At 42.3% G+C, this 24,601-nt stretch overlaps 1 protein-coding gene across 3 annotated transcripts in view; it reads right to left on the minus strand.

Annotated features, from left to right (window-relative positions):
* The window catches only part of PCYT1B (phosphate cytidylyltransferase 1B, choline), a 124,322-nt gene that overhangs the window by 45,670 nt on the left and 54,051 nt on the right, over window positions 1-24,601 (minus strand). For 2 of the 3 annotated variants that reach the window (XM_059157290.1, XM_059157289.1), the window contains exons 2-3: window positions 23,042-23,141; window positions 11,766-11,882 (exon numbers count right to left, since the gene is read on the minus strand). In XM_059157290.1, the coding sequence (XP_059013273.1) occupies window positions 11,766-11,882; window positions 23,042-23,141 (217 nt within the window). Of the gene's footprint in view, window positions 1-11,765; window positions 11,883-23,041; window positions 23,142-23,576; window positions 23,834-24,601 lie in introns of those variants that run through there. The other variant, XM_059157291.1, reaches the window with a different exon arrangement.

Here is a 24,601-nt window from a genome sequence, read left to right on the forward strand (position 1 = left end):
AATATTTATCTGTAGGCACATTTCAACTATATATATATATTTACTTAAGAGACTAGTATGTCTCTAGATACCCATGTGTATGCCTATACATCTCCTATATATTCCTCCTGAGATATTGTATAGACCTAGAGAGGATAGAACACAATAAAGAAAACATTGTACCTGTTTATGTTACCCAAACACCATGAACCACGTGGCTGGCTCAGAAAGTTCAATGATGCCTGGGTCTCACTGCCAAGATTTTGATTCAGTGGGTGCTACAGTCTGAATGTGTCTCCCCGAATTCAATTGTTAAAATCTTAACCCCCAAGGGTAATGGCATTTTAGAGGTAAGCCTTTGGGAGGTGCTTAGGTCCTGAGGTTGGATCCCTTATGAATGGGGTTAGTGTCTTATAAAAGAGCTCCCGAGCGCCTCTCACCCTGTGAGAAAACAGCAAGAAGGGAACAACTCTGGATCAAGAAGAGGGCCCTCACCAGGAAGACATTTATGGATCAAGATATTTAGGGATCAAGACATACAATTTAAATTTTTATTTATTTACTTATGGCTAAAGATATACAATTTAAAAATTGACCCAAGACCTTTTCAATGTTCTGTTAGGACTTTATTAAACACTACCTCAAGATTCATACTCAGCAGAAATGGATTTCAGATCCATCCATTTTCTGTTTTAAATGACACAAAACTAGGCCGACCATATCCTCTCCCCTTTTGAACCTGCACCTGAGCAATCTGGTCTAACTTCTAGATGACCGAAATCATGGCCTCCTGGCAGAGCACAAGGACAACAAACATCCTGTTTATGCCAATCCGGGGTCCTATTTTCATATCCCAGGAGTGACCTCAAGAAGCAGCTGAACATGCTGACCAGTTATTGTCTAAACATTAATTACGCCCAAAGCAGCACTGTTGTTCTTTGGTCTTGGCAAATGCACTCTGAACAACCAGATGGAGAGCTCTGAGCAATGGTGTCCCATGGACGAATCTGAGGAGTTACCCGGGAGCTCGTACTGTAGCTAACCTATCCCGAGAGCTCACTGGGCTCAAAATGAAATATTACCAGTACTCTGCAGGAGAGAAAATGTAAGCTAAGGGATGAACGTTGGAGCCAACCAGACTTGGGTTCTAATCCCTGCTCTGCTACTTAAAACTGGGAAAGTCACTCTGTCTCTTAAGACTCGGTCATCGGTCTTCAAAACATGGCAAAATTTTGATAATTAAATGTTATCATCTGAGGAAAGAGTAATGCTTAATAACATTTGCCATTTATTAATAGTAGTATAAAACCAGCACTGGGGGTATTCACTTGTGTTCTGAGCTCTGTCTTCTCCCTGCTCCCACTCCAAGCAGGTGCCCAGTCCCTTGGTACAACTCCCCCACAGAAGCTGTGAAATTCAAGTTGCTGTTACACAGCCTGCCTCCCTGGCTGCTGTTTTCTCCAAGCCAGAACCCATTAGAGGAATTCTGTAAGGGAAGAAACAAAGCAAGAGAAGAGTTCTCCCAGTGAGGAGGAGGCCAAAGGTCTGAGGAGAAGGGCCATAAGCAGAAGGGCCAGTGGCAGAGCCCCCAGAGGGACGATGACATGGTGCCCTGGGCACTGGGGTTCACTTGAGCACAGACCACAGGTGCCTCACCGTGCACAGGCTCAGCAGGGCCGGGCTCGAGACTGGAAACCCCTCCTCTTGTTTCCGTGAACATTTGGGGATCTCGTTTCATTTTGGGGAGGCGAGGACAGCCCAACAAGGACTGAGACTCTATTTCCCGACAGTCAGGCAAATGGAGTCCTAGCAGAATATTTGATTTCAATTAAAGTACAAGTAAAGGAGTAATATTTATGTCTAGTTTACAGAGTAATATTTATGTCTACTATAGTAGGAGTAGTGTTACATTTATCATTGATATTTTTTATTCCCCTCCTATGAGGTAGAAGTATTTGGTGACTCATAGTCTTAAAAAATAGTTTAGGGAAAAAATTCTGATATAAATTTTAATTTCTTGACTTCTTTTTAAACGATATTAACTTATGTTATTTTTTAACATTTTAATTCAAATTTTAGTTTATATTAATTTCAGGTGTACCATGTAGTGATTCGACACTTCCTTACCTCACCCAGTGCTCATCACAACACCTGCCCTCTTTAATCCCCATCACCTGTTTCACCCATGCCCCGCCCCCATCCCCTCTCCTGTCTGGTAACGGTCAGATTGTTCTCTAGAGTTAAGAGTCTGTTCTTGGTTTGCCTTTTTTCTCCCTTTGCTCTTTTGTTTCTTAAATTCCACATATGAGCGAAATCATATGGTATTTGTCTTTCTCTGACTGACTTATTTCACTCAGCATAAGACACTCTAGTTCCATCCAGCTGTTGTAAATGGCAAGATTTCATTCTTTTTGACAGCTGCGTTAATATTTCAGTGTGTGTGTGTGTGTGTGTGTGTGTAATATACACACCACATCTTTATCCATTCATCAGTTGATGGACACTTAGGTTGTCTCCATAGTTTGGCTATTGCAGATAACGCTGCTATAAACATCAGGGTGCATGTTACCCTCTGAATTAGTATTTTTGGATTCTTTGAGTAAAAATCTAGTAGTGCAGTTGTTGGGTGTGGGGTAGTTCTATGTTTAACTTTCTGAGGAAACTCCATACTGTTTTCCAGAGTGACTGCTCCAGTTTACACTCCCACCAACAGCGTAAGAAGGCTCCCCTTTCTCCATATCCTTGCCAACACCTGTTTTTTATTAAAGGACATTAGCTTTTAAAGTAAATTGAAAAAAGCCCTTGACGATTGATAGTTTCAATTCACTAAAATAATGCCAACGAGGTAAGCTTACATAAATGAGTTTTCAAATTATTACTGGCCGTAGTGCTTAAAAATTAGAAATGCAGATGTTATAATCATAGTACACCATGACATTTTGTGTTGGTTTTTGTCTCAGGTTGTAGTACTTCCACTTATCACAGTTTCTGGTCTTGGAAGCAATTATTTCTACCAAATGCCAGGTGTTCTGCCAACATTTTCTGCACATTCGCCCTGACCACAGTGATTTTGTGAGCAGAGCCCTTGTTCCAGCCAGGGCAGCTCTGACGGCAAACCCACCTGTAATGGCCCCACCATTAATACAGCGGGTTCTTTCAATTCAATAAAATTTTTTCAATTTTTTTCAATTTTTTTTAAATTTTTTCAATTTCAATAGAAGATAGTCTAAAGGTAATGGTCTTCGAACTAGGGCACACATACCCCTGGGGGGTACTCCAAGACTTTCTAAGGGCTAACCAAACACAAGAAGCCTTAAAGGACTCAATTTCCAGATCCTTAACTTCCAAAGGTACACTTTCCTACAGTTAATGGTTCAGGATGAAGCCTGTGTATCCAAAACCACCCTTACTCCACTATCCAGAAGAAAGACACCATCCAAATCTTACTGTGCAGCATTGCAAGGGGCAGGGAGTTAAGGCTCCAGGCCAAACTGAAGGGAAATCGTGCTTAATGACTACAGCACACACCATGAATCTCTAAAAGCAAGCTTCCTGTCTTACAAAGATTTCTGTTATAGGTAAAGCCAGGTGTTGGAAACTAATTACAGTAGAGTGGGGAATAATGTAAATTGTTGCCTAACAACTGTGCCTTTTCATTCCCCTAACTATTGTCGAAGGACACAAGGATCTTGAGGGATAAGGCCCAGGAATTCAAAGCAAAAGGAGCAACGCAAAGAAATATTGAATGCTAAAAATGGCTTTTTCATGTAGTTAAGGGTAAGCATTTTTCCAGCTATTCTCAATACTCACATTGAATCCTAGAAATGCCTTTTCTCTTTGAGTTAATTAAGAGTAAGCATTTTTCCCAGCTTTTCACTTCAAAATCATCTCAGTAAGGCAAAGCTGTGTAGGCTGATACCACTGCATCGTAGAAATGGAACTGGCATATTTTCTCGAATTATCAATTTGCTCAAAATATTTTGGAATAAACACATGGATAAAACATTTACGTCCTTTTTTTTCAGATTTCATATGCATTATTTTAAAAGGAAGTTAAAATCTATTTTATCAGATCACATTATAAAACTTAATCCATTTATAGAAAATCCTTTTTCTATTTCCTTTCCTAAAATGTGTTGTTATTTTCTGTCTCCTCCTAGCACAAATTATGTACTACCAAATTATTTTTTTAGCAATATATTCCTTTTTCTATTCTTAAATACACAGGAGAAGTATACCCATGGTACCTAATAAAGATAAGTAAGTCATTTATGATTTTTAATTTGATTTCATTTAATTTCCCCCAAAAGCCAAACACCAGAGTTTAACACACACACACACACACACACACCACATACACACCCCTCTAATATTTAGAGAAGAAATAACATGTCTTCTTATCATATGCCCCTCCTTATAGATATGGTACTATTTTACCTATATATTACATTGTATTACTATAAATTAAGCATAATGATTTATTGTCTTGTTTACAACTTATTAGAGCTATGTAATTTTAATCTTGACTGATTCTATTTCATACAATGCATTCTATTATGTATTTCTCAGTGGTTTTTATAAGGCTTCCTGAAATACATGAACATATTTGGACTGAAAAGACTTTTTCTCCAGGTTTTTTAGCAGGTTTGACAGTAAGGACTACCTTTGCTGATCAGGTTAGGTGGTGTTTTCTGTAGATTTAGTAAGCAAAAACTGCAGCCCCAAGATTTCCAGGTTTTTTTTAAGTTTTAAAAAATGGCAAAACTGTTTTATCAAAAATTATTGAATTGACAAATATATAACAAAATTACCAATATTTTCATTTCCCCAACCCTTTACAGGTATATCTGGTTAAGCACGTTGCTTTGAAGTAAAAGAATAAGGGTTATAATTAGGAATCACTAGCTAAGTCCTGGTAAAGCCTTTTTCTTCTACTTCTCAGAAAGGAAGAAAGCAAATGATTTTCATCGCTTGGAAACAAATCTCGCAGGTGAGGTCATTTCTAACCCACTGCTTGCATCAAATTGGAAAGGGGGCCTTAATAAATTATCACTTGATAGACCATTAAAATTATTTTGTTGACAATAAATTATTTTTGTGATACATGGCAAATAACTCAGGAGTTCAAAGACTGAATGACATCTCTATAACAAACTTCTTCCATTCCCATCTAAATATTTGTGTAAACAAAATATTTTAGCACTTACATCTATAATAAGGAAGAAGAATAAATCAATGTTAAACCCTGTCTCATTCTAGCAATAATATATTCATCCACAAATCAAAAAAATCCCACTCATCTCATTTAAATGTTAGAGAACACTCAAAAGGAAAAATCCCAAAGGAAAAAAATATCAAGCAAATCCAGAGGATAAAAGCAGCTTACTTATGGAGGAGCAAGGATAAAAATACAATGGAGGTCTCCACAGAAACAATGGGAGCAAGAAGAGACTGGAGTGAAATATTTAGTATCGAGAGAAAGAAACCCACCAATCTAGAGTTCTGTACTTTGTAAAATTATCCTTAAAAAGAGAGGAAGAAATAAAGACCTCCTCCAACAAACAAAAAATGAGGGCATTTCTTTCCAGTAGACCTGCCTTGCAAGAAGTGTTTTTAAAGCTTCTTTAGGAGAAGAAAAATGATGGGTCAGAAGTTCAAATCTACATAAAGAAAAGAGAAAGATAAATAAAATCTTAAAAAAAAAAAAAAGAAAAGAGAAAGATTCAAGAACGAATAAGATGAGACAAAACATTTTATTTTTCTCACTCTTAATTCATCTAATAGATGAACAGTTTTTTCAAAATAGTAACAGCATTAATCAATTATGAATGAATGACCACAATGATATAGGGGATGAGAGGGAGAAATAGGAAATATTGTTTTCACAAGGTATAGTGTTATGTAAAAGTGGACTTGGATTAGTTTAGAATGTATATTATAAACTTTAGGGCAACCACTAATAAGGTGAAAAAAGAAGTATAATTGATATGCTAAGAAAGGAGAGAAAATGGAATCATAAAATGTTAAATTAAAACAACAAAAGGCAGAAAAATTGTGAAAGATACAAGTAGGAACAAAACACAAAGCCAACAAATAGAAAACAGAAAAAAATATGGTATATATTAAACCAACTGTATCAATAATTCCTTGGAACACATCTGATCTACATTTATCAATTATAAGGCAGAAATTGTGGACCAAAAAACAAGATGTCTACATTTGATGTCCATAACAAACATTTGTTGTAGACAAATGTTGTTTACAAAAAACCCACTTTAAATATGAAAACATACATACATTAAAAGGGTCAAAAATGTGAAAGTAGGCACATTAATTTCAGACAGAGTAGACTCCAGAACAAAGAAAGTTATCAAGAAGAGAGAGACATTACATAATGATAAAAGGGTCAACACTCCACGAAGACATAGCAAATCTTAAAATGGACATGCTGAAAAACAGAGTCAAACTATAGGAGGCAGAAATGTTAGAACTGCAAGGAGAAATAGATGAATCCACTATAATAGTTGGAAGCTTTAACATCCCTCAGAAACAGATAGAATTAGCAGACAGAATATGAACAAGGACTTAGTTTAACTCAACAGCACCATCAATCAGCTGAATATAATTGACATCTACTGACTAGTTCATCCAACCACAGCAGAATACACAACTTTCTCAAGCTCACATGAAGCATTCACCAAGACAGACAACATTCTGGGCCATAAAACACACCATAACACACTTAAAAGAATAGAAATCATACAATATGTGTTCTCAGACCACAGTGGAATTAAACTAGGAATCAAAAACAGAAAGATAGCTGGAAAATCCCCAGATACTTGGAGATTGAGCAACACACTGCTAAATAACACACAGGTAAAAATAAATAAATGAATAAATAAATAAATAAATAAATCTCAACAGAAATCTTTAAATATTTTGAGGTAAATGAAAATGAAAACACAGCTTATCAAAATATGTGGGATGCAGGGAAAACAGCTTAGAGGGAGATACGTAGCATTAAATGCATATATTGGGGAAAAAAGAAAGTCTAAAAAGTCTAAATATTTGAAGTCAACAATCTAAGCTTCCACCTTAGGAAACCAGAAAAAGAAGAGCAAATTAAATCCAGAGTAAGCATAAGAAATCAGAACAGAAACGAATGAAACTGAAAATAGGAATCAACAGAGAAAAATCAATGAATCCAAAAGCTGGTTCCGTCAAAAGATCAATAAAATTTATAAGACTCTAGTTAAGCTAAGAAAAAAGAGACAATACGCAAATTATTAATATGGGATATTCAAGAGGGGGCATTATTGCCGATCTCATGAACATTAAAAGGATAATAATTTGATAGCCTAAACAAAATGGACAAATTCCTTGAAAGACACAAGCTGTCAAAACTTACACTGGGGGTGGGGGTGCCTGGGTGGCTCAGTGGTTAAAGCCTCTGCCTTCGGCTCAGGTCATGATCTCAGGGTCCTGGGATCGAGACCCACATCGGGCTCTCTGCTCAGCAGGGAGCCTGCCTCCTCCTCCTGTCTCTCTCTGCCTGCCTCTCTGCCTACTTGTGATCTCTCTGTCAAAAAAAAAAAAAAAAAAAAAAAAACAAACCTTACACTAGAGGGGTGCCTGGGTGGCTCAGTGAGTTAAAGCCTTTGCCTTCCGGAAGCTCAGTTCATGATTCCAGGTCGCTGGGAAGCTCAGTTCATGATTCCAGGTCAAGCCCCGAATCGGGCTCTCTGCTCATCGGGAAGCCTGCTTCCCTTCCTCTCTTCTGCCTGCCTCTCTGCCTACTTGTGATCTCTATTTGTTAAATAAATAAATAAATAAATAAATAAATAAATAAATAAATAAATAAAATCTTTTAAAAAGTCACAGGTCTGAAAAAAAAAACTTACACTAGAAAAACACAGTGTGAATAGGCCAAATTGAGTAAAATATCTAATGACCCTCTAAATGAGAAAACACCAGGCCCAGATGAGTTCACTGGTAAATTCTACCAAACATTTAAGGAATAAACTACACCAATTCTTTACAATCTCCTCCAGAAGACTGAAGCAGAGGGAATACCTCCTAACCCATTCTCTGAGGCCCCATTACCCTAATATCAAAATCAAAAATAGATATTGTAAGAAAAAAAACCAAACCCTCAGACCAAGTTGTCTCATGAAAATGGATGCAACCCCCCCGAGAAGATTTTATTTATTTGTCAGAGAGAGAGAGCACGCATGCGCACAAGCGCACAAGCTAAGGGAACAGCAGGCAGAGGGAGAAGCAGGCTCCCTGCTGAGCAAGGAGCCTGATGTGGGACTTGATCCCAGGACCCCAGGATCATGACCTGAACCAAAGGCAGATGCTTAACCGACTGAGCCACCCAGGCGTCCCTGGATGCAAAACTCTTAACCAAAATATTAATACATCAGATCCATCAATATATAAAAAGAATTACATACCATGACCAAGTGGGATTTATCTCAGGTATGCAAGGCTAGTTCAACATCTGAAAATCAATTAATGTAATCCACTACATCAACAAGTTAAAGAGGAAAACCACAAGATCAATAGATGAGGAAAAGACATTTGATAAAATCCAGTACTCCTTCAGGATAAATACTCTCAGAAAACAGAATAGAGAGGAACTTCCTCAACTTGATAAACACTACTTACCAAAAAAACCTATAGCTAATATCACACTTAAAGGAGAGAAATTTGAAATTTTCCCACTGAGATCAGGAACAAGGCAATGACATCCCCTTTTACCACTGCTTTTCAACATTGTAGGGGAAGTCCTAGCTAGTGCAATAAGCCAAGAGAAGGAAACAAGAAGTATACAGACCGGGAAGGAAGAAATAGAACCATTTTTATTCACAGATGACATGACCACCTATGTAGAAAATTTGAAAGAATTTCCAAAGAAAAATCCCCTAGAATTAAATAAGCAACTATGGCAACGTTAACAGAGAAAACAAACCACAGACTGGAGAAAAATAATTGAAAAAGAGAGAAGAGATTAAGGTCTGTTATCGAAACTATACAAGGCACACTTTAAACCCAACAATAAGAAAATGAACAACCAGATTTAAAAATTACGAAAGATCTGAACACACACCTCACCAGAGAAGCCATACAGATGGCAAGTAAGCACAAGATGTTCAACATCTTACGTCACCAAGGAATAAACAAGACAACAATGAAATACCACTATATACCTATTAATGACCAAAATGCAAAACAATGACAGCACCAGATGCTGGTGAGAATACGGAGCAACAGGAACTCTGACGCACTGCTGCAGGAAATGCAAGATGGGATAGCCACTTTGGAACTGTTTGGCAGTTTCCTACACAACTTAACATACTTTTTTTAAAATAAAGATTTTATTTATGTATTTTAGAGAAAGAGAGAGAGAGAGTGCACAAGTGCAAGTGGGAGGCAGAGGGGGAGAGCCTCACGCAGACTCTGCACTGATCACGAAGCCTGACTCAGGATTCGATCCCACAACCCTGAGATCATGACCTGAGCTGAAACCAAGTGTCAGACGCTCAAGCACTCGAGCCTTCCAAGTGCCCCAAAACTTAACACACTCTTAACATACAACACACCAATCATGCTCCTTGGTTGGTATTTCCCCAAAGGAGTTGAAAACTTATGCCCACATAAAAACTTGCTCGTTGGAGTGCCTGGGTGGCTCAGTGGGTTAAAGCCTCTGCCTTCAGCTCAGGTCATGATCCCAGGGTCCTGGGATCGAGCTCTGCATTGGGCTCTCTGCTTGGCAGGGAGCCTGTTTCCCTTCCTCTCTCTCTCTCTCTCTGCCTGCTTGTGATCTCTGTGTCAAATGAAAAAATAAAATTTTTAAAAAAATGTTTATTGAGGGGATGGTCAGTTAAGCAGCTGCCTTCAGCCCAGGTCATGATCCCAGGGTCCTGGGATCAAGTCCTGCGTCGGGCTCCCTGCTCAGTGGGGAGTCTGCTTCTCCTTCTGCCTGCTGCTCCCCCTGCTTGTGCTCTCTCTCTGACAGATAAATAAAATCTTTTTTAAAAGTTTGAGGTTTGAAAATGTCAATACTTCTAATATTAAAGAAATTACATCTTTCACAGCTATTTAAACTTAGAAAATTTTAGATGTCAACTTCAAAAAACTGCAAAGAGTTGTTTAGTTTTTCAAAATTCTTTTAGGGATTGTGATTGAGGACTCCTAGCCTAAGACAATGGCTATCAGCGGGGGGCCTCATCATCCCCTAGGAAGCATTTCAGGAAATTTGTCGGGCATCTTTAGTTGCCACAATGATTGGAGGCAGACACTGGCATTTCGAGGGAAGGACGCCAGTGCTGCTAAACCCCTTTCAGGGTGTGGGGCAGTTTCATGGGAGATTCGTGCAACAACACGCAGGATTTCTGAGTGTCCCTGCACTATTGTTTTAAGTCATTTGAGTCTAGAAACTCACTTTCTTTTTCTTTCTAATCACAAAGTATTTCTGGAATAGCTGTGATAGATGCTGCATTTTCGAGGAAGGCAACTACTTACACACCTCCAAGGAAGACCATATGTGTCCATACGTTTATCCAAATGTGTCTCCTACAGCAATACCATGCCCAGGAACCGAGCTGATACCATGGCCCTGGTATCACCCTGAACAGGCTCGTGCACAGCCATGGCTAGTGTTCCCGTTAAGTGTGACCCACATCAAACCACCTCCCAACTTCAGTCACCAAAGCACGGCAGGGGTCTCCTCAGAGCCTCAGAAATGGTTTTCCCCTCAAGAGAACCAGAAATGAACGAAAAAGGTGTTCCCTGCCTGCCTTGGGTGTCCTCTGTGAGGCCTGTCCAGTACTCACTGTCTTTCATCATCTCTTCCTTCTGGAAAGAACTCCATTCAGTAACCACGTGGTCACCATCTTCAGTAAAATTGGGAGGAAGGTGCCTCTCAAATATCCAAAATGTGATCTTAAACTTGCAGAGGGTAACAAGATACTTTAGAAACAGAGACATAGTCTCTTAGCAGCACTTTCTTCCTCATGGTAGGGGCTTAAGTGTTGACGGTGCCTAGGTCAGTTAAAGGCACAAAACCGATGACCATGAAACAATATGGTGTTTCCAAAAGCTAGGAAGGTGAGATGGAGGTACTATCCCCCTTACCCAAACTGAAATCAGTAGGCCTTCTGGAGGAGCAAAATTTTCCTCCACACCTCACCACTCCCAAGCTTATGAAGTAAGCTATCTCCTTCCCTGTGAACCAAAATTCCCCAGGTATATAAATCTCCATGTCTCTAACACGCGGTACCTAAGCTCCATTAACGACGCTATCATCAGCCACTACAGTTAGCACGGCATCATCCTAAGCGGTGTGGGCCACACAAAGGAAACAGGCAATGCCCTTGTTTACCCTTAATCATCCTTAAGGCTCTTGGCTCTCTATGATTTGAAATAAAATTAACATAACTTTTCTCCTGACCTTCCAGAAAATTTGAGAAACATAACTGTGATCAGGCCTCAATCACAAGAAGAAAGGCATTCATGGAAAACATGAAGTGGTTGCTCTTGGTGGTGTTATTTTTTAGTCTGTCTCTCTCTGGGAGTCAGTGGTGTATAATCCCATGAAGTCATTTCCCCTATGGCTTTTTAAACATCACGTATAGTTTCAGGCAGCCAACAAGTGAGCCGGTATTGGCTGAAATGGAAGTAATAACCATGTGAGATTTTAATAGCGGAACGCTGAAAGGGGTCCTTTTCAGACAGCACATTATAAAGGAATTTTCTAGACAAAGAGAAAATGCAATTCTTACCTCCAACCAACAAGTAGCTGTTGGGAAACAGTGTTTTTGCTTGCATAAGTGCCCTTGCATGACCGGAATGGAAGAGGTCAAATATCCCATCCGCATAGACTCTGACAGGCCTGTCAACTGAGGAAGAAACAAAGTGTCATCAACACAACCACAGAATAAGGAGGCCCGGGGACCTGATTCTTCTGTCATGAGGACACCAGTGTGAGGAGGTTCAACTCGATAAAACACCAAGGCCGGGTACCATCAGTCTCTTATTCATGCACACAAGTACTTCTACCAAGAGGTTCTTCTGAGGTGAGCAAAGTGGAGTAAAAACAGAGAATTAAGAGCGACCCACAACACATATTTGAAGCCAACAGGAGATATAACAGGGTGGTATGGAGTTCTCTGAACCCAGAGTTGGGTCTGGGTGTCGGAGCTAGCAGATTCAGACACGGGTGCCGACAAAAGGTTGGCAGAGTCTGCCCAGAGGGAACAGCAAGGCAGGAGTAACCGAATCGCTTAATGAAAAGGAAAAACGACTTCATTCTTGACTCCGAGAGTCCTGAAGGAAGACTCCCGAGACCTGCTCCCAAAGGCAGCGTTGTGCAGGCGTCTGCTCGTGCTGCTCCGAGAGACAGGCGTGCGCCTTCCCTCCCAGCTCCAGCTCCCACTGGAGGCCCCAGCCCAGCTGTGGTAGTATTTACACCACGGAAATGGGCAACTGCTACCCACCAGGGTTACTGCCCTCCGGAGGGCCAGCAGGTAAACTGCACAGCACTGCACAAAGGTCACTCCCTAACTCTTTGGTGTCATAAGAGATTGGGGAGGGGGGCATGTGCCCCAAAGATAGAAGAGTCAGGTGACATGTGGGGTGGTCCCCCGTGTTGCAGGCCAGCGACCAACACTACTGTCCCTCTGAGGGATCAAGGTCAAGAGAGAAGAGGCCTCAACAGACATTCTCCCAGGGCCAGATGGTGCTCTGGGAAGTGCCATTCCGCGACGAAGAGGGATACATTCACCACAGCCCCCTGGGCCACTAGAAACTACAGGATGACACTTTGCTGAGACAGCCCAAAGACCCGCCTCCTCAAATAAGATGGAGACATTGGGGGTGGAGGGGTTGGGTGCCAACTTTTACACCATTCTGGACTATCAACGAAGGAACTAGAAAGTGAAAATATGGCAAACTAAAAGCTAAACATGGCAAACTGAACTTATCCGCATTTACCTCTCCTTCCTTCCGAATACCACAAGAATTACAGAGAAAGAATTAAAAGGCTATATCCCTCCCCTCCTCCAAAAATAAAAGGTATGATCCCCTAGGGCAGAGGAAACAAGAAAGGCAAGGACAGATGAGAGATGTCCACATTTTGGAAAGTTGATTGTCAAATGCCGAGTGTCTATAGGAAATAAGAATTGGGATGAGGGCAGATAGGGAAAGGGAATGTTGAGTAGTTGGTTTTGTTTTTTTTTTTAATAAGCCCAGGAGTCCTACTGACTTTTTCCAGTATATGCATGTATAATAGTGATGTTATAAAAATAAATTTAAAAAAGAAATCAATGCAAACTTCTGGTGAATGATTTTTAAGACAGATTTAAAATTGTGATTATTTCCTGATGTAGTACAACCTCATTAATTTGGAATATAAATTAAAAGGAATGGTACATTAATAGATTCAGACAGTACAATGTTTCTAATAAATTAAATTTCTCTAATAAAAAAACTCAAGAGACTTTATGTCAGATAGGGAATTGCAATTACTCCCAATTATACACCATTTTGAACAAACAGAATTGCCTTCACAGGATTATACTGGATTCTAAATAAGGCATGATAAATAGAAAATGCTGTGAAATAACAAACTGTCTAATGAGGGATCTTTGGTTTCAATGCTCTTATTCAATTTGAATTCAATTGAGGAAAATTTGTTTTAAGATATAAATTCCAGGGGAAAGCAGATGGCAGTTTTGCAAAACTTTTTGTTATTGATTCAGAGGTGATCAAGATAAATGAATTCAGGAAGCAGGGAGGAAAGAAAAGTAAAGAAAGTGACATAATTACCGAGAAAAAAGACCATTTAGTAAACCTTTGAAGAGTATTTGTGGAGTTGATTTTGCAATAAGCTCACTTTTTAAAATTGTAGTGTGTCAGCAATTTCCAGTCTGGGAAATGGGACCAAAAAAAAAAAAAAAATCAACAACAACAACAACACCCAAAACCAAAAACCATCTTAACAAATGAGTGCCTCAAGAGAAAAAAAAAAAGATTAAGATGGAAATGGGTCTGCAGATTAGAGATTTAAAAGACTTATCAACATACTGAATATATAGATATTTGGATTTAGGTTCAAGCTAACTACTGTCTAGTAAATGAGGATGTAAGATTCTTGGAAATTGGAACACTGGATATTTGGTGATATTTAAGAATTACTGTGAAATTTTAGGTGAAAAAATAGAATAATCGTTATATTTTTAAAGATTTTATTTATTTGACAAAGAGAGAGACACAGTGAGAGAGGGAACACAAGCAGGGGGAGTGGGAGAGGGAGAAGGAGGCTTCCAACTGAGCAGGGAGCCCAATGCGGGGCTCGATCCCAGGATTCTGGGATCATGACTTGAGCAGAAGTCAGATGTTTAACGACTGAGACACCCAGGTGCCCCAATGCTTATGTTTTTAAAAACTGGTTTTTTAAGATAGTTATACAGAAATATTTATGGGTGGAATGAAAGGAAGTCCAGGGCTTTGTTTCAAATAATTCAAGAGGGGGCCATGGATGGGGGCATACATGGGGCAAGACTGGCTTGGGGGGTGGGTGTTAGCTATAGAGGACAGACACATGAAGGTTCATTATATTGTTCTACTTTTGTGTATGTTTGAAATTCTCTACATTTTTTTTAAGAATGTGGGGTTTTTTTTTCCATTTTGTGTGTTTATTTACCTTAATCTTTTGTTTCAGATTTTTGAGTAAAGTGGAGTAATTCTCCAGAGCATCTATGTTGGGAACCACTGGCCGGTGAGGCTGGGTATTTGGCAATGATCCCAAGTGGGAACCCAACTACTCCATGGCCATGGTGGAGAGAACTTAACGTGCTTCCCAGGGAGCCCTGCTGCCTGGTGTTCACACCTTGGTGCCATCTCCTCCCTTTGAAATGTGAACGGGACCTGTGACTTGTCTTCAACCAGGTGAATATGGCAAAGAGGATGCATGGCACTCCCATGATGACATTACACTATATAACATTCCAAACTGCTACAAGACTCCTCCTCTCTCGGTGGCTTCGAAGAAGGAAGCCATTGTGTAGTGAGAGGGCCACACAGCAAGGAACTGCAGCTGACCCTAGGGGCTGAGGGCGACCTCTGGCTGACTACCAGCAAAAAGCTAGATCTTTGGTCTTAGAATTACGAGGAAACAACCTGAGTGAGCTTGGACACAGGTCTATCACCATCAAGCCTCCAGGTGAGAGATGAGCCCTTGGTGACACCTTAAACACAACCTGGTGGACCCTGAGCAGAGGACTTAGCTAAGCCAGGCTCCCAGCCCACAGAAATTATGACATAATAAATCTGCATTGTTTTAAGCCACTAATTCTCGGGCATAGAAAATGAATACAATGGCATTGTAAATTTTCTGCCCAGAGACAATTATAAATTCTTAGAAGTATTTCAAATAAATTCCTGTTTATCCTGAATGAACAGAGCGAGGTCTATCAGAGAAATGGGATGTTCTAGTAAAATGACTATCTGTATAGCACATGTCGATTGCCAGTTTTAAATAATTTCCATATAACAAACTACACATAACACCAAAATGATATTTAAGAATCTTGGATACAGGGGTGCCTGGGTGGCTCAGTGGTGCCTTCAGCTCGGGTCGAGGTCTTAGGGTCCTGGGATAGAGCCCCGCATCGGGATCTCTGCTCAGTGGGGAGCTAGCTCCCCCCCCCACTGCCTACTTGTGATCTCTCCCTGTGTCAAATAAATAAATAAAATCTTAAAAAAAGAAGAATCATGGATACAAAGAAGGACCATGGTATAGTACTGTGGGGCAATCTGACTTTTTTTTTTTTAACTTCCTGGATCTTACACTCCAAATTTTTATAAGTTATTCAGCACTTACAAACAAAAGAAATAGTGAGGGGGCTCTGCTTGCCTCACACCTCACACCATATATGAAAATTAACTTGAAATGGATCATATATCTAAATGTATGAACTAAAGTTGTGAAACTTCTAGAAGAAATCAGGGGAGACTCTTAGTGACTGTGGGTTTGGCAGAAATTTCTCGAATAGGGGGCACCTGGGTGGCACAGTCTATTAAGCTTTGTTCGGACTTCGGCTCAGGTCATAACCTCAGGATCCTGGGATCGAGCCTCTTGTCCTATCAGGTTCCCTGCTCAGTGGGGAGTCTGCTTCTCCCTCTCTCGCTCCGCCCCTCCCCCACTTGCATTCACTACCTTGCTATCTCAAATAAATAAAATCTTTATAAAAATTTTCTTGGGGCACCTGGGTGGCTCAGTGGTTAAAGCCTCTGTCTTCAGCTCAGGTCATGATCCCAGGACCCTGGGATCGAGCCCCCGCATCAGGCTCTCTGCTCAGCAGGGAGCCTGCTTCCTCCTCTTTCTGCCTGCCTCTCTGCCTACTTGTGATCTGTCAAATAAATAAATAAAATCCTTAAAAAAATTTTTTCTTGACTAGAACCCCAAAGGGCATATTATAAAGCCAAAAAAATAAAAATAAATTGGACCTTACTTCAAACTCACATCATCAAAAGACATTTTTACAAAAATACAAAGGCAAGTCAGATAGGGAGAAAATATATGCAAAGCATATACCTGATATAAGCCTTGTATCTAGAATACAAAAGAACTGTCAAAACTCAATAATACAAAACACCTCATTTTAAAAAGGGCAAGAAAATTGAACAGACGCTTCACCAAAGAAAATGAATATATGGATGGCAAATAAGCTCATGAAAAGATCTTTAATATCATTAGTGATCAGGGAAACAGAAATTAAAACTGGAATGACAGACTCCTTCATATCCTTGGAGTGGCTAAGAATTTAAAAATATATTGACCCTACCAATTATTGGCAAGGGTACAGAGCAACTGGAACACTCGAACAATGCCAGTGGGAATGTAAAATGGTACAATCAGTCACTCTGTTAAGCAGCTGGGCAGTTAGTAAAAAGTTAAGCACACACCTACCACGTGACCAGACAGGAGGCAATCAGCGGCTGCATCAGACCTGAACTCACATTTCTGTGGGCTCTGTTAGGGCATTTCTTGGTATTCCTTCAGACTCAGGCAACAATGAATGGGGGACTATTCATTTTTTATTATGGCTGTTAATCTACATTTAAACGGGGCTTTAAAAGTCCGTATGATTTAGGGGCGCCTGGGTGGTTCAGTGTGTTCAAGACTCTGCCTTCGGCTCAAGTCATGATCTCAGGGTCCTAGGATCGAGCCCCGCATCGGGCTTTCTGCTCAGCAGGGAGCTTGCTTCCCTTCCTCTCTGCCTGCCTCTCTGCCTACTTGTCATGGCTGTCTGTCAAATAAATAAATAAAATCTTTAAAAAAAAAAAAAAAGTCCGTATCTTTCACTTGATCTTTGCATCAACTCCAACGTATGTGGGAGAGAATGGACTTACTACTCTTGTTTCATAGAGGGGCAAGGGAGGCTCAGCCTAGTTAACCAGCTCACCCAGCACCAAACAACCAAGCTATGAAGCAATGTGAGCACAAACCTAACTTCACTGTTCTTGCTTCTAACTCATGGCGCCTTCTAAAAGACCACATTCCAATATGAATTCTTTTTAAAAAGAGAGATTAGTACTAAACACCCATTAATTATAGTCACTAGTATTGTTTTTGTGTACAATTGTGCAAAAACAGTGGCACAAAAATTAACCTTTAAACATCTAGTAGTTACAGATTTTATCAAGTTTACGATAGCTTTAGATAAACTTGAAAATTTCCTTCTACTTAGAGCCAGCATTTCCTGATAGTGATTGAAGTTAACTTTTTAAATACATGAAATTTAAAGTTTAAAAAACTGTATTTAGAGGTGCCTGGATGGCGCAGTCAGTTAAGCGTCCAACTCTTGGTTTTGGCTCAGGTCCCGCTCTCAGCGTCGTGAGATCAAGCCCCACATCAGGCTCCGTGCTCAGCGCCAAGTTTGCTTCAGATTCTCTCTCCCTCAGCCCCTTCCACTTGTGCTCTCTCTTGCTCATTCTCTCTAAAATAAATAAGTAACTCTTCTCAAACAAGGGTATATTTAAAGAAAATTATAGTACAGGTACACACAAACAAGGCAAATTTCATCAAGGTAGTTCTTGAAAAAATGAATTTGGAAAACTCTACACACCGTGGAAATGGAACAATACAAATCCCCCTTTGAGAAAGAAAATAGGCAGTTAGAACTGAATTTCTTTGTAAGATAGAAGGCAGCTGTGATGAAAAAGGGGCCTATGGAACAATCACTTGGACCTCTTTATCTCAAGACAGAGGAAGGATTCTCAGTCTCCGGTAGATATGAAACCTTGCAGGTTCCTAGTTCCACAGATGGACTAATTGAGCTAAGATCAAAGGTGCCAATTCCAATTGTTCTACTGTGTTTCTTCTCTTGTGGCTCACAGAGAACGTCCAGGAGCAAAGAGCAATGAGCAGAGTTTGTCGTTACCTCTTTTAAAATTTATATGCCAGCCCCTGTTTGGGCAGACCGACAATTGTACAACATATTGTAGGCAATTGTACTAAATCATAAAATAGGGCCAGTGAAGGAGACAAAGACTTCAGTTATAACTATAATCTTGACGTACATTATAACCCCCAAATGTGGGTCTGTTTGGTCTTTCTGATGGAATGCTTAAGACCGCACCACAAAAAGTTAATTGCTTAGTAGTCTTGAAAATGATCAAATGTTCCAAAAAAGCAATGATTTTTTGTTGTTGTTTTCTACTAACCGCACAATGCACCAACAATTATACTTGGATTATCTCCTGCTCACTCCCTCCCAGCACTACCAATAGTTTAGTCACTCTTTAACAGTGGCTCTGGCAGTGAGGGCCCAGGACAGGCAGAATCAGCAGGGAATGCGCTGGGGATGCCCCAGCCCCGATCTACCCCATCACGCACTTGGCAGGGGATGGCTGCTTGAACAGCAGAGGATTCGAAGCCGCTAGGAGGACCACTACTATCAAAAAAAAAAGTGGTTATGGGAGTGCGGTCTAAGACTGTCATGTGCTTTTTACTAATCAAAGAACTAACATCTTGTCCCATTTTAATATGGATGCTAGACATTAGAAATTTTGTTAGAAATAAAGGAGTTTCCAACAAAAATGGGGCCCTCCCGCCTCGCCAGCCAGGTGCCCATCAACATCACAAACTCTCTTTCTTGGATAACTTTCCAGGGTCATCACCTGAGACAGCAGGAGACTTTCTCTTCTAGTGTGAAGAGTTCCCCTTGGCTCCATCTGACTCCTGTAGAACCCCATGTCCCACAGACCCCACGACACAGCGGTTTCAAAATGAACCACCATTTCATTCTAACTTGATTCCCGGGGTGTAAACTGCTTAGTGGTTAAACATACCAGGGCCCAATCTCATCCCAGCAGCTTGCCGCTGGCTCAGACTCTCACAAGCAGCTCTGATTTTACTTCCAGAGGGCAAGCTCCTCCTCTTGTCCCAAACTTCCATTCATTCACTCGGTCACTCATGAAACATTTACTGAGCACATAGGCTTTGAAAAGAGTGTCTCTAGGCGCTGGTGAACCAACAGTGAGCGAGGCAGATGGCCCTGGTGCTACGAAAGATAGCAACCACTGTCTGTCTGTCTTGTTCACACACCTGGCACCCTCCAGATCAAAGCCTGACTGTGATTTCACGGAGCTCCGTGGTCGGCTGGGGCCCATGCAGGGATCTGAGGTGAAAGGGACTTGGCGAATCCTAGCTCTACCCAGTCAGCTAGGACATTTGACAAGTTACTTTTCCATTCTCCAAGTCCTCAAGAAAGGACACAAGATTACGCGTCTGACAGTGTTTGCTGTCCGATGGGTAACAGACCGGACGCAAAGACCAAACGAGATCACGTAGAGCACAGAGCACCTAGCAGACGCTGGGTAAGTTCTACCTCCCTTGTCCTGGAAAAGCTCGGTCCTCTTCTTCGGTGGCCTGAAGCTCAGTCTGTAACTTTAAGTGAAATTAGTTCTTTCATCACCACCTGGACTTCCACTGCAGCTTTCGGATTTATTGCTTGGGTCCGCATTTCTCGGTGTGTGGTCTGTAAACCACCAAGATTACAATCCCCTGGCTTATTAGTTATGAAACACTGATGCCTGGGCTCCATCCCAGATTCAGAGATAAGGGAGAGAGAGCAGGAAATCTTTTTTTTTTTTTACTCTTTTATTTATTTGGGAGCAAGAGTGAGAGGGGCCGGGCGGGGGGAGGGGCAGAGGGAGAGGGAGAAGCAGACTCCCCGCTGAGCAGGGAGCCCAACACAGGGCCTGATCCCAGAACCCTGAGATCATGACCTAAGTCAAAGGCAGATGCCCAACTGACTGAGCCCCCACCCTGGGCACCCCAGAAAATCTGTTTCTCTAACAAGCTTACCAGGTGATTGGTTGCACACTTAAGTGTGGGAACAACAGATTTAGCTGCTCAAAGCTACCTCCCCAAGCCTCTTCTTGCTTTTGTCAAAGCTTATTAACTTTGTGTGCCCTCATCCCCTCACCTCACGCTCTCGAAGCTCTTCTTCAAAAGGAAGCCAGAGTGTCAGGATCGAGAGGTCAAGCATGAACACAAACGGATCCAGCCTGACCGCCGGTGGAGCTCGAAGAGAGAGGCAAACGCTTACGCCCCACCCCATCCGGACTGACTCAGAAACTCTGGGGGCCAGACCCACCCAGCTAGTTTAATGAGCCCTCCAGGTGATTCTGATGCTCTCCAGCGTGAGGACCACCGCCAGCCGCTCGCTCAATAACCTTGCCTGGTTCGTGGCTTCTCGCAAAAGCCTCCATTCCCTCACCTGGGAAATAAGGTACTAACCACAGAGAGTTGTAGAGTGAAAAGACATGGTACATCTAAAGAACTTAGTAATAGGGAGCACTTAATAAATACCCATTATTACTGTTATTATTAAGCAAATTGTCCTTTGTCCCATGGATTCTCTTAAGCTGGGGATGTTTGCTTTTTGCCATGGCGAGTGAAAACTGAGCGATGCCATCTTCAGTGTCTCAAAGCTCAGGGGCTCAGCCAGTCTGTTTTCACTCCAGCCCCATTCCCTGCCATGCCACGCACTCATGCACTCACTCATTCCTACACAGCACTCTGCTTTCGCTCTTCCCGCTCCACTGGCTTGGAATGCCCTTCCATTGGCTGCCCACCTAGACCCCATCTACCTTCTCCCAAAACAAGCAGCTCAGGTCGGCTACAAGGTCTGGCCCGACTCTTCCAGGCCAAATGAATCTGCCCTTCTTAAAACTTTCAGTTATCTGTGTTGCAAGGTTGAACCCCTAAGCACACACATGCGTATTATTTGGGGGGTTTATTTCATGTCGAGTTGCCTCTTTAATTAAGAGGGGCCCCTTGGAGATAGTCCAGGTTCATTTCCAGACCACTACAATAGAGCAAAGGCCATGACCAAGCCAGTCAAGTGAATTCTTGGTTTCCCAGTGCATGTAAAAGTCATGTTTAGGGACACCTGACTGGTTCAATTGGTAGAGCCTGTGACTCTTGATCTCAGGGGTTTAAGTTCAAGCCCTGAGTTGGGTGTAGAGATTACTTTTAAAAAGTTATGTTTAGGGGCGCCTGGGTGGCTCAGTGGGTTAAAGCCTCTGCCTTCGGCTCAGGTCATGATCCCAGGGTCCTGGGATCGAGCCCCGCATCGGGCTCTCTGCTCCGCGGAGAGCCTGCTTCCTCCTCTCTCTCTCTCTCTGCCTGCCTCTCTGCCTACTTGTGATCTCTGTCTGTCAAAAAAAAAAAAAAGTTATGTTTACACTATAGTGTAGTCTATTAAGCCTGTAATAGCATTATATCTAAAAAAAAAAAAGAAACCTCAGTGTATATACCTTAATTAAAAATAACACCTGACAGTAAAAAATGCTGAGCTTTCAGTGACTCATAATCGCTTATCCCAGCTCATCCTAATGAACAGAATAATGAAAAAATTTGAACTCTTGCAAGAATGACCAAAATGAGACAGAGACACAATAAGTGAACACTGTTGTAAAAAATAGCACCCACTAACTTGTCTGACACAGGGTTACCACAAATCTTCAATTTGTGTAAAAAACAAACAAACAAACAACAAAACACAGAGTGTCTGTGGGGCACAAAGAAGTGAGCCTGAGCTCCTGGGGTGGTCCTTTACAGATCTTTTTTGATCTCCTCCCCTGGCCATCTCTGGTATAAAGGAGTTCATACATCAGCAAACATCTAGTGTACAGGCCAGGCTCTTTAATTTAAGGCACCCTTGGAGAAACCTTTCAAAATGCAGACTTTTAAGGGGCGCCTGGGTGGCTCAGTGGGTTAAAGCCTCTGCCTTCGGCTCGGGTCATGATCTCGGGGTCCTGGGATCGAGTCCTGCATCGGGCTCTCTGCTCGGCGGGGAGCCTGCTTCCTCCTCTCTCTGCCTTCCTCTCTGCCTACTTCTGATCTGTCTCTGTCAAAGGAATAAATAAAATCTTTAAAAAAAATGCAGACTTTTAAAAATGATGATAATTATAACAGCTTATATCAGCCTTCCCCGTTTAAATGCTGCTTTGGTGTCTTGAACCCAATCTTGTCACCCCCAAAACCTGGTGAAGCAGGCAGGTATTAATGTCCCTGCTGGCACAAGGCACAAGAGGAAAGAGATTCTGATCGTTGTCGTGACTTGCACAAAGCCGCCGAACTCGGAGATGGCTGGGCTGGGGTTCCAGCTCCTGCTGACTTGGGTTGGTCTGGTTTACCAGTGTAAGTGTTTATCCTTCTCACACTGGGCTGGAAGTCTCTAAATTCAAGGCTCCCATTGAAAGTGCTCAAGTAATGACCGGCCTACTCTGCTTCTTCATTTATTTTTCTAAGATTTTATTTATTGGACAGAGAGAGACAGCGAGAGAAAGCACGAGCAGGGAGAGAAGCAGACTCGCTGCTGAGCAGGGAGCAGGATGTGAGGCTCGATCCCCCGACCCACGACCCTGGGATCATGACCCCAGCGAAACGCAGACGCTTCACCGACTGAGCCACCCGGGTGGCACTCTGCTACTTTCAAGGTCAGGACAGGGCCCATTCGGAGAACGAGAAGTACAGACTCACCTGGTGTTCCTAAGCGGGCCTGAGCAATGGTCAGTTTCTCATGGGGCGCTTGGCACTGGCAGCTGGTTTCGTCGGCAAATGGGGCAGGTGCAGTCAGGGTCTAGAAGGGAAAAAGAGAAAGGGAATATAGTCTGACAAACTTTCCTTTGGCACTAACTTCCCCTGAAGCCGTATTCCTGTTGGCTGCACAGCTACGACGAAGAAGCAGAATATATCCAGAGACTTTCAGAGAAAATATTATACCGTTAGAGATAAAAACAGGGACATGATCACTGAAACCTTTTTTTTTTTTTGAGTGATGCTTGGCAATCATGACAGTATCACACTCCCTACCCTATGCCAGGTACCAAAGGAGGTAGTCTGGACAGGTGAGCTCTTCTATAATATAGAAGGCCATCTCTCTACTTCACAGAAAAGGCAACTGAGGCCCAGCAGGATGACAAAATATGCCAAGTCATGCCCTTGGGAAGTCGCAGTGCTCGGCTTTGCACATTTTAACCACCACCCAGGGCAGACTGCAAAGATTAAGACTTACCCACAGCCCGGGGTACTCGGCTGGAAGAAATGCCGTACTCAGAAGTGTGGCAGACATCGCCCGTATTTCACACACACGCCAGCCTGGCCAATCACAGACTCTGACGTCACTTCAGTGCAAAGGCCAAAGCCGTGCTCGGTGCCCTGGGAGGGCCTGAGAGCACAGCCTTGCTGGCCGGCAGCAGATAAGCTCTCCTGCGGTAGTTCCAGCAGCCAAGGCGGGAGGCCCCGCCCCGGGCAGCCTGGGCTGGGGCTCCGGGGAGTGCTGGGAGAGAGATGTAGTCACTTGGAAGCCTGCCCAGGAAGTGGCTCTGCATCTTTTAGGCAGCCTCTTAAAAGGAAAACCTCACTCCCTCCAGACGTAGACAAAGGGAGCGGTAATTTTGTAAAACAGGGCAAATGCAGTGCCGGATGGTCCATGTGTTATCTCGGAATGACGATATCATCAAGGTCATCACTCTCTCGGCTTTGGGGCATGTAAAGCTGAAGGTGACCCATCACCGTACGCAGGACTCAAATTGTCGTCTCAGTTGTTTCTCAGAGACGGGCCACAGGCGTCCCTTAATAGGCGTTCGAGAATGATCCACTCGTCTGCAGAGGGGCTGTGACCCACTTCCGCCCATCATTTATTCACTTGCTCATTCATTAATCATTCATTCACTCGTTCAGCTGTATGTCAGGCACGGTCTTAGAACTGGAGATAGAAGTAGGGGGAAGGCCAGTTGCAGTCCTGGAAGAGCCGGGTTCCCCTCTACCCTGCCAAGAAGCCATCCTGGCCCCACTCCTCCTCCTCCCCATTGTAGCACCTTCCGCCCTGGAAGCTGGAGTCCTGCCCCAGGCTTGTTTGGAGAACTTCCAGTTGCCTGAGACTTCCTTAACCCCCACCTTACCGTTCAGGGCTCTGAAAGCAAACCAAGACCGGGGACAAGGGTTCAGGAAATGGGTCCATTGTTGGTTGTCAGATCCAGTAAGGTGACCGCATGGGCCATGCTGGGCCAGGGGAGCCTCTGTAATGTAGCCAAGGGG

This window comes from Mustela lutreola, chromosome X (genome assembly GCF_030435805.1).
Source record: "Mustela lutreola isolate mMusLut2 chromosome X, mMusLut2.pri, whole genome shotgun sequence".
NCBI classification, from domain to species: Eukaryota; Metazoa; Chordata; class Mammalia; order Carnivora; family Mustelidae; genus Mustela; species Mustela lutreola.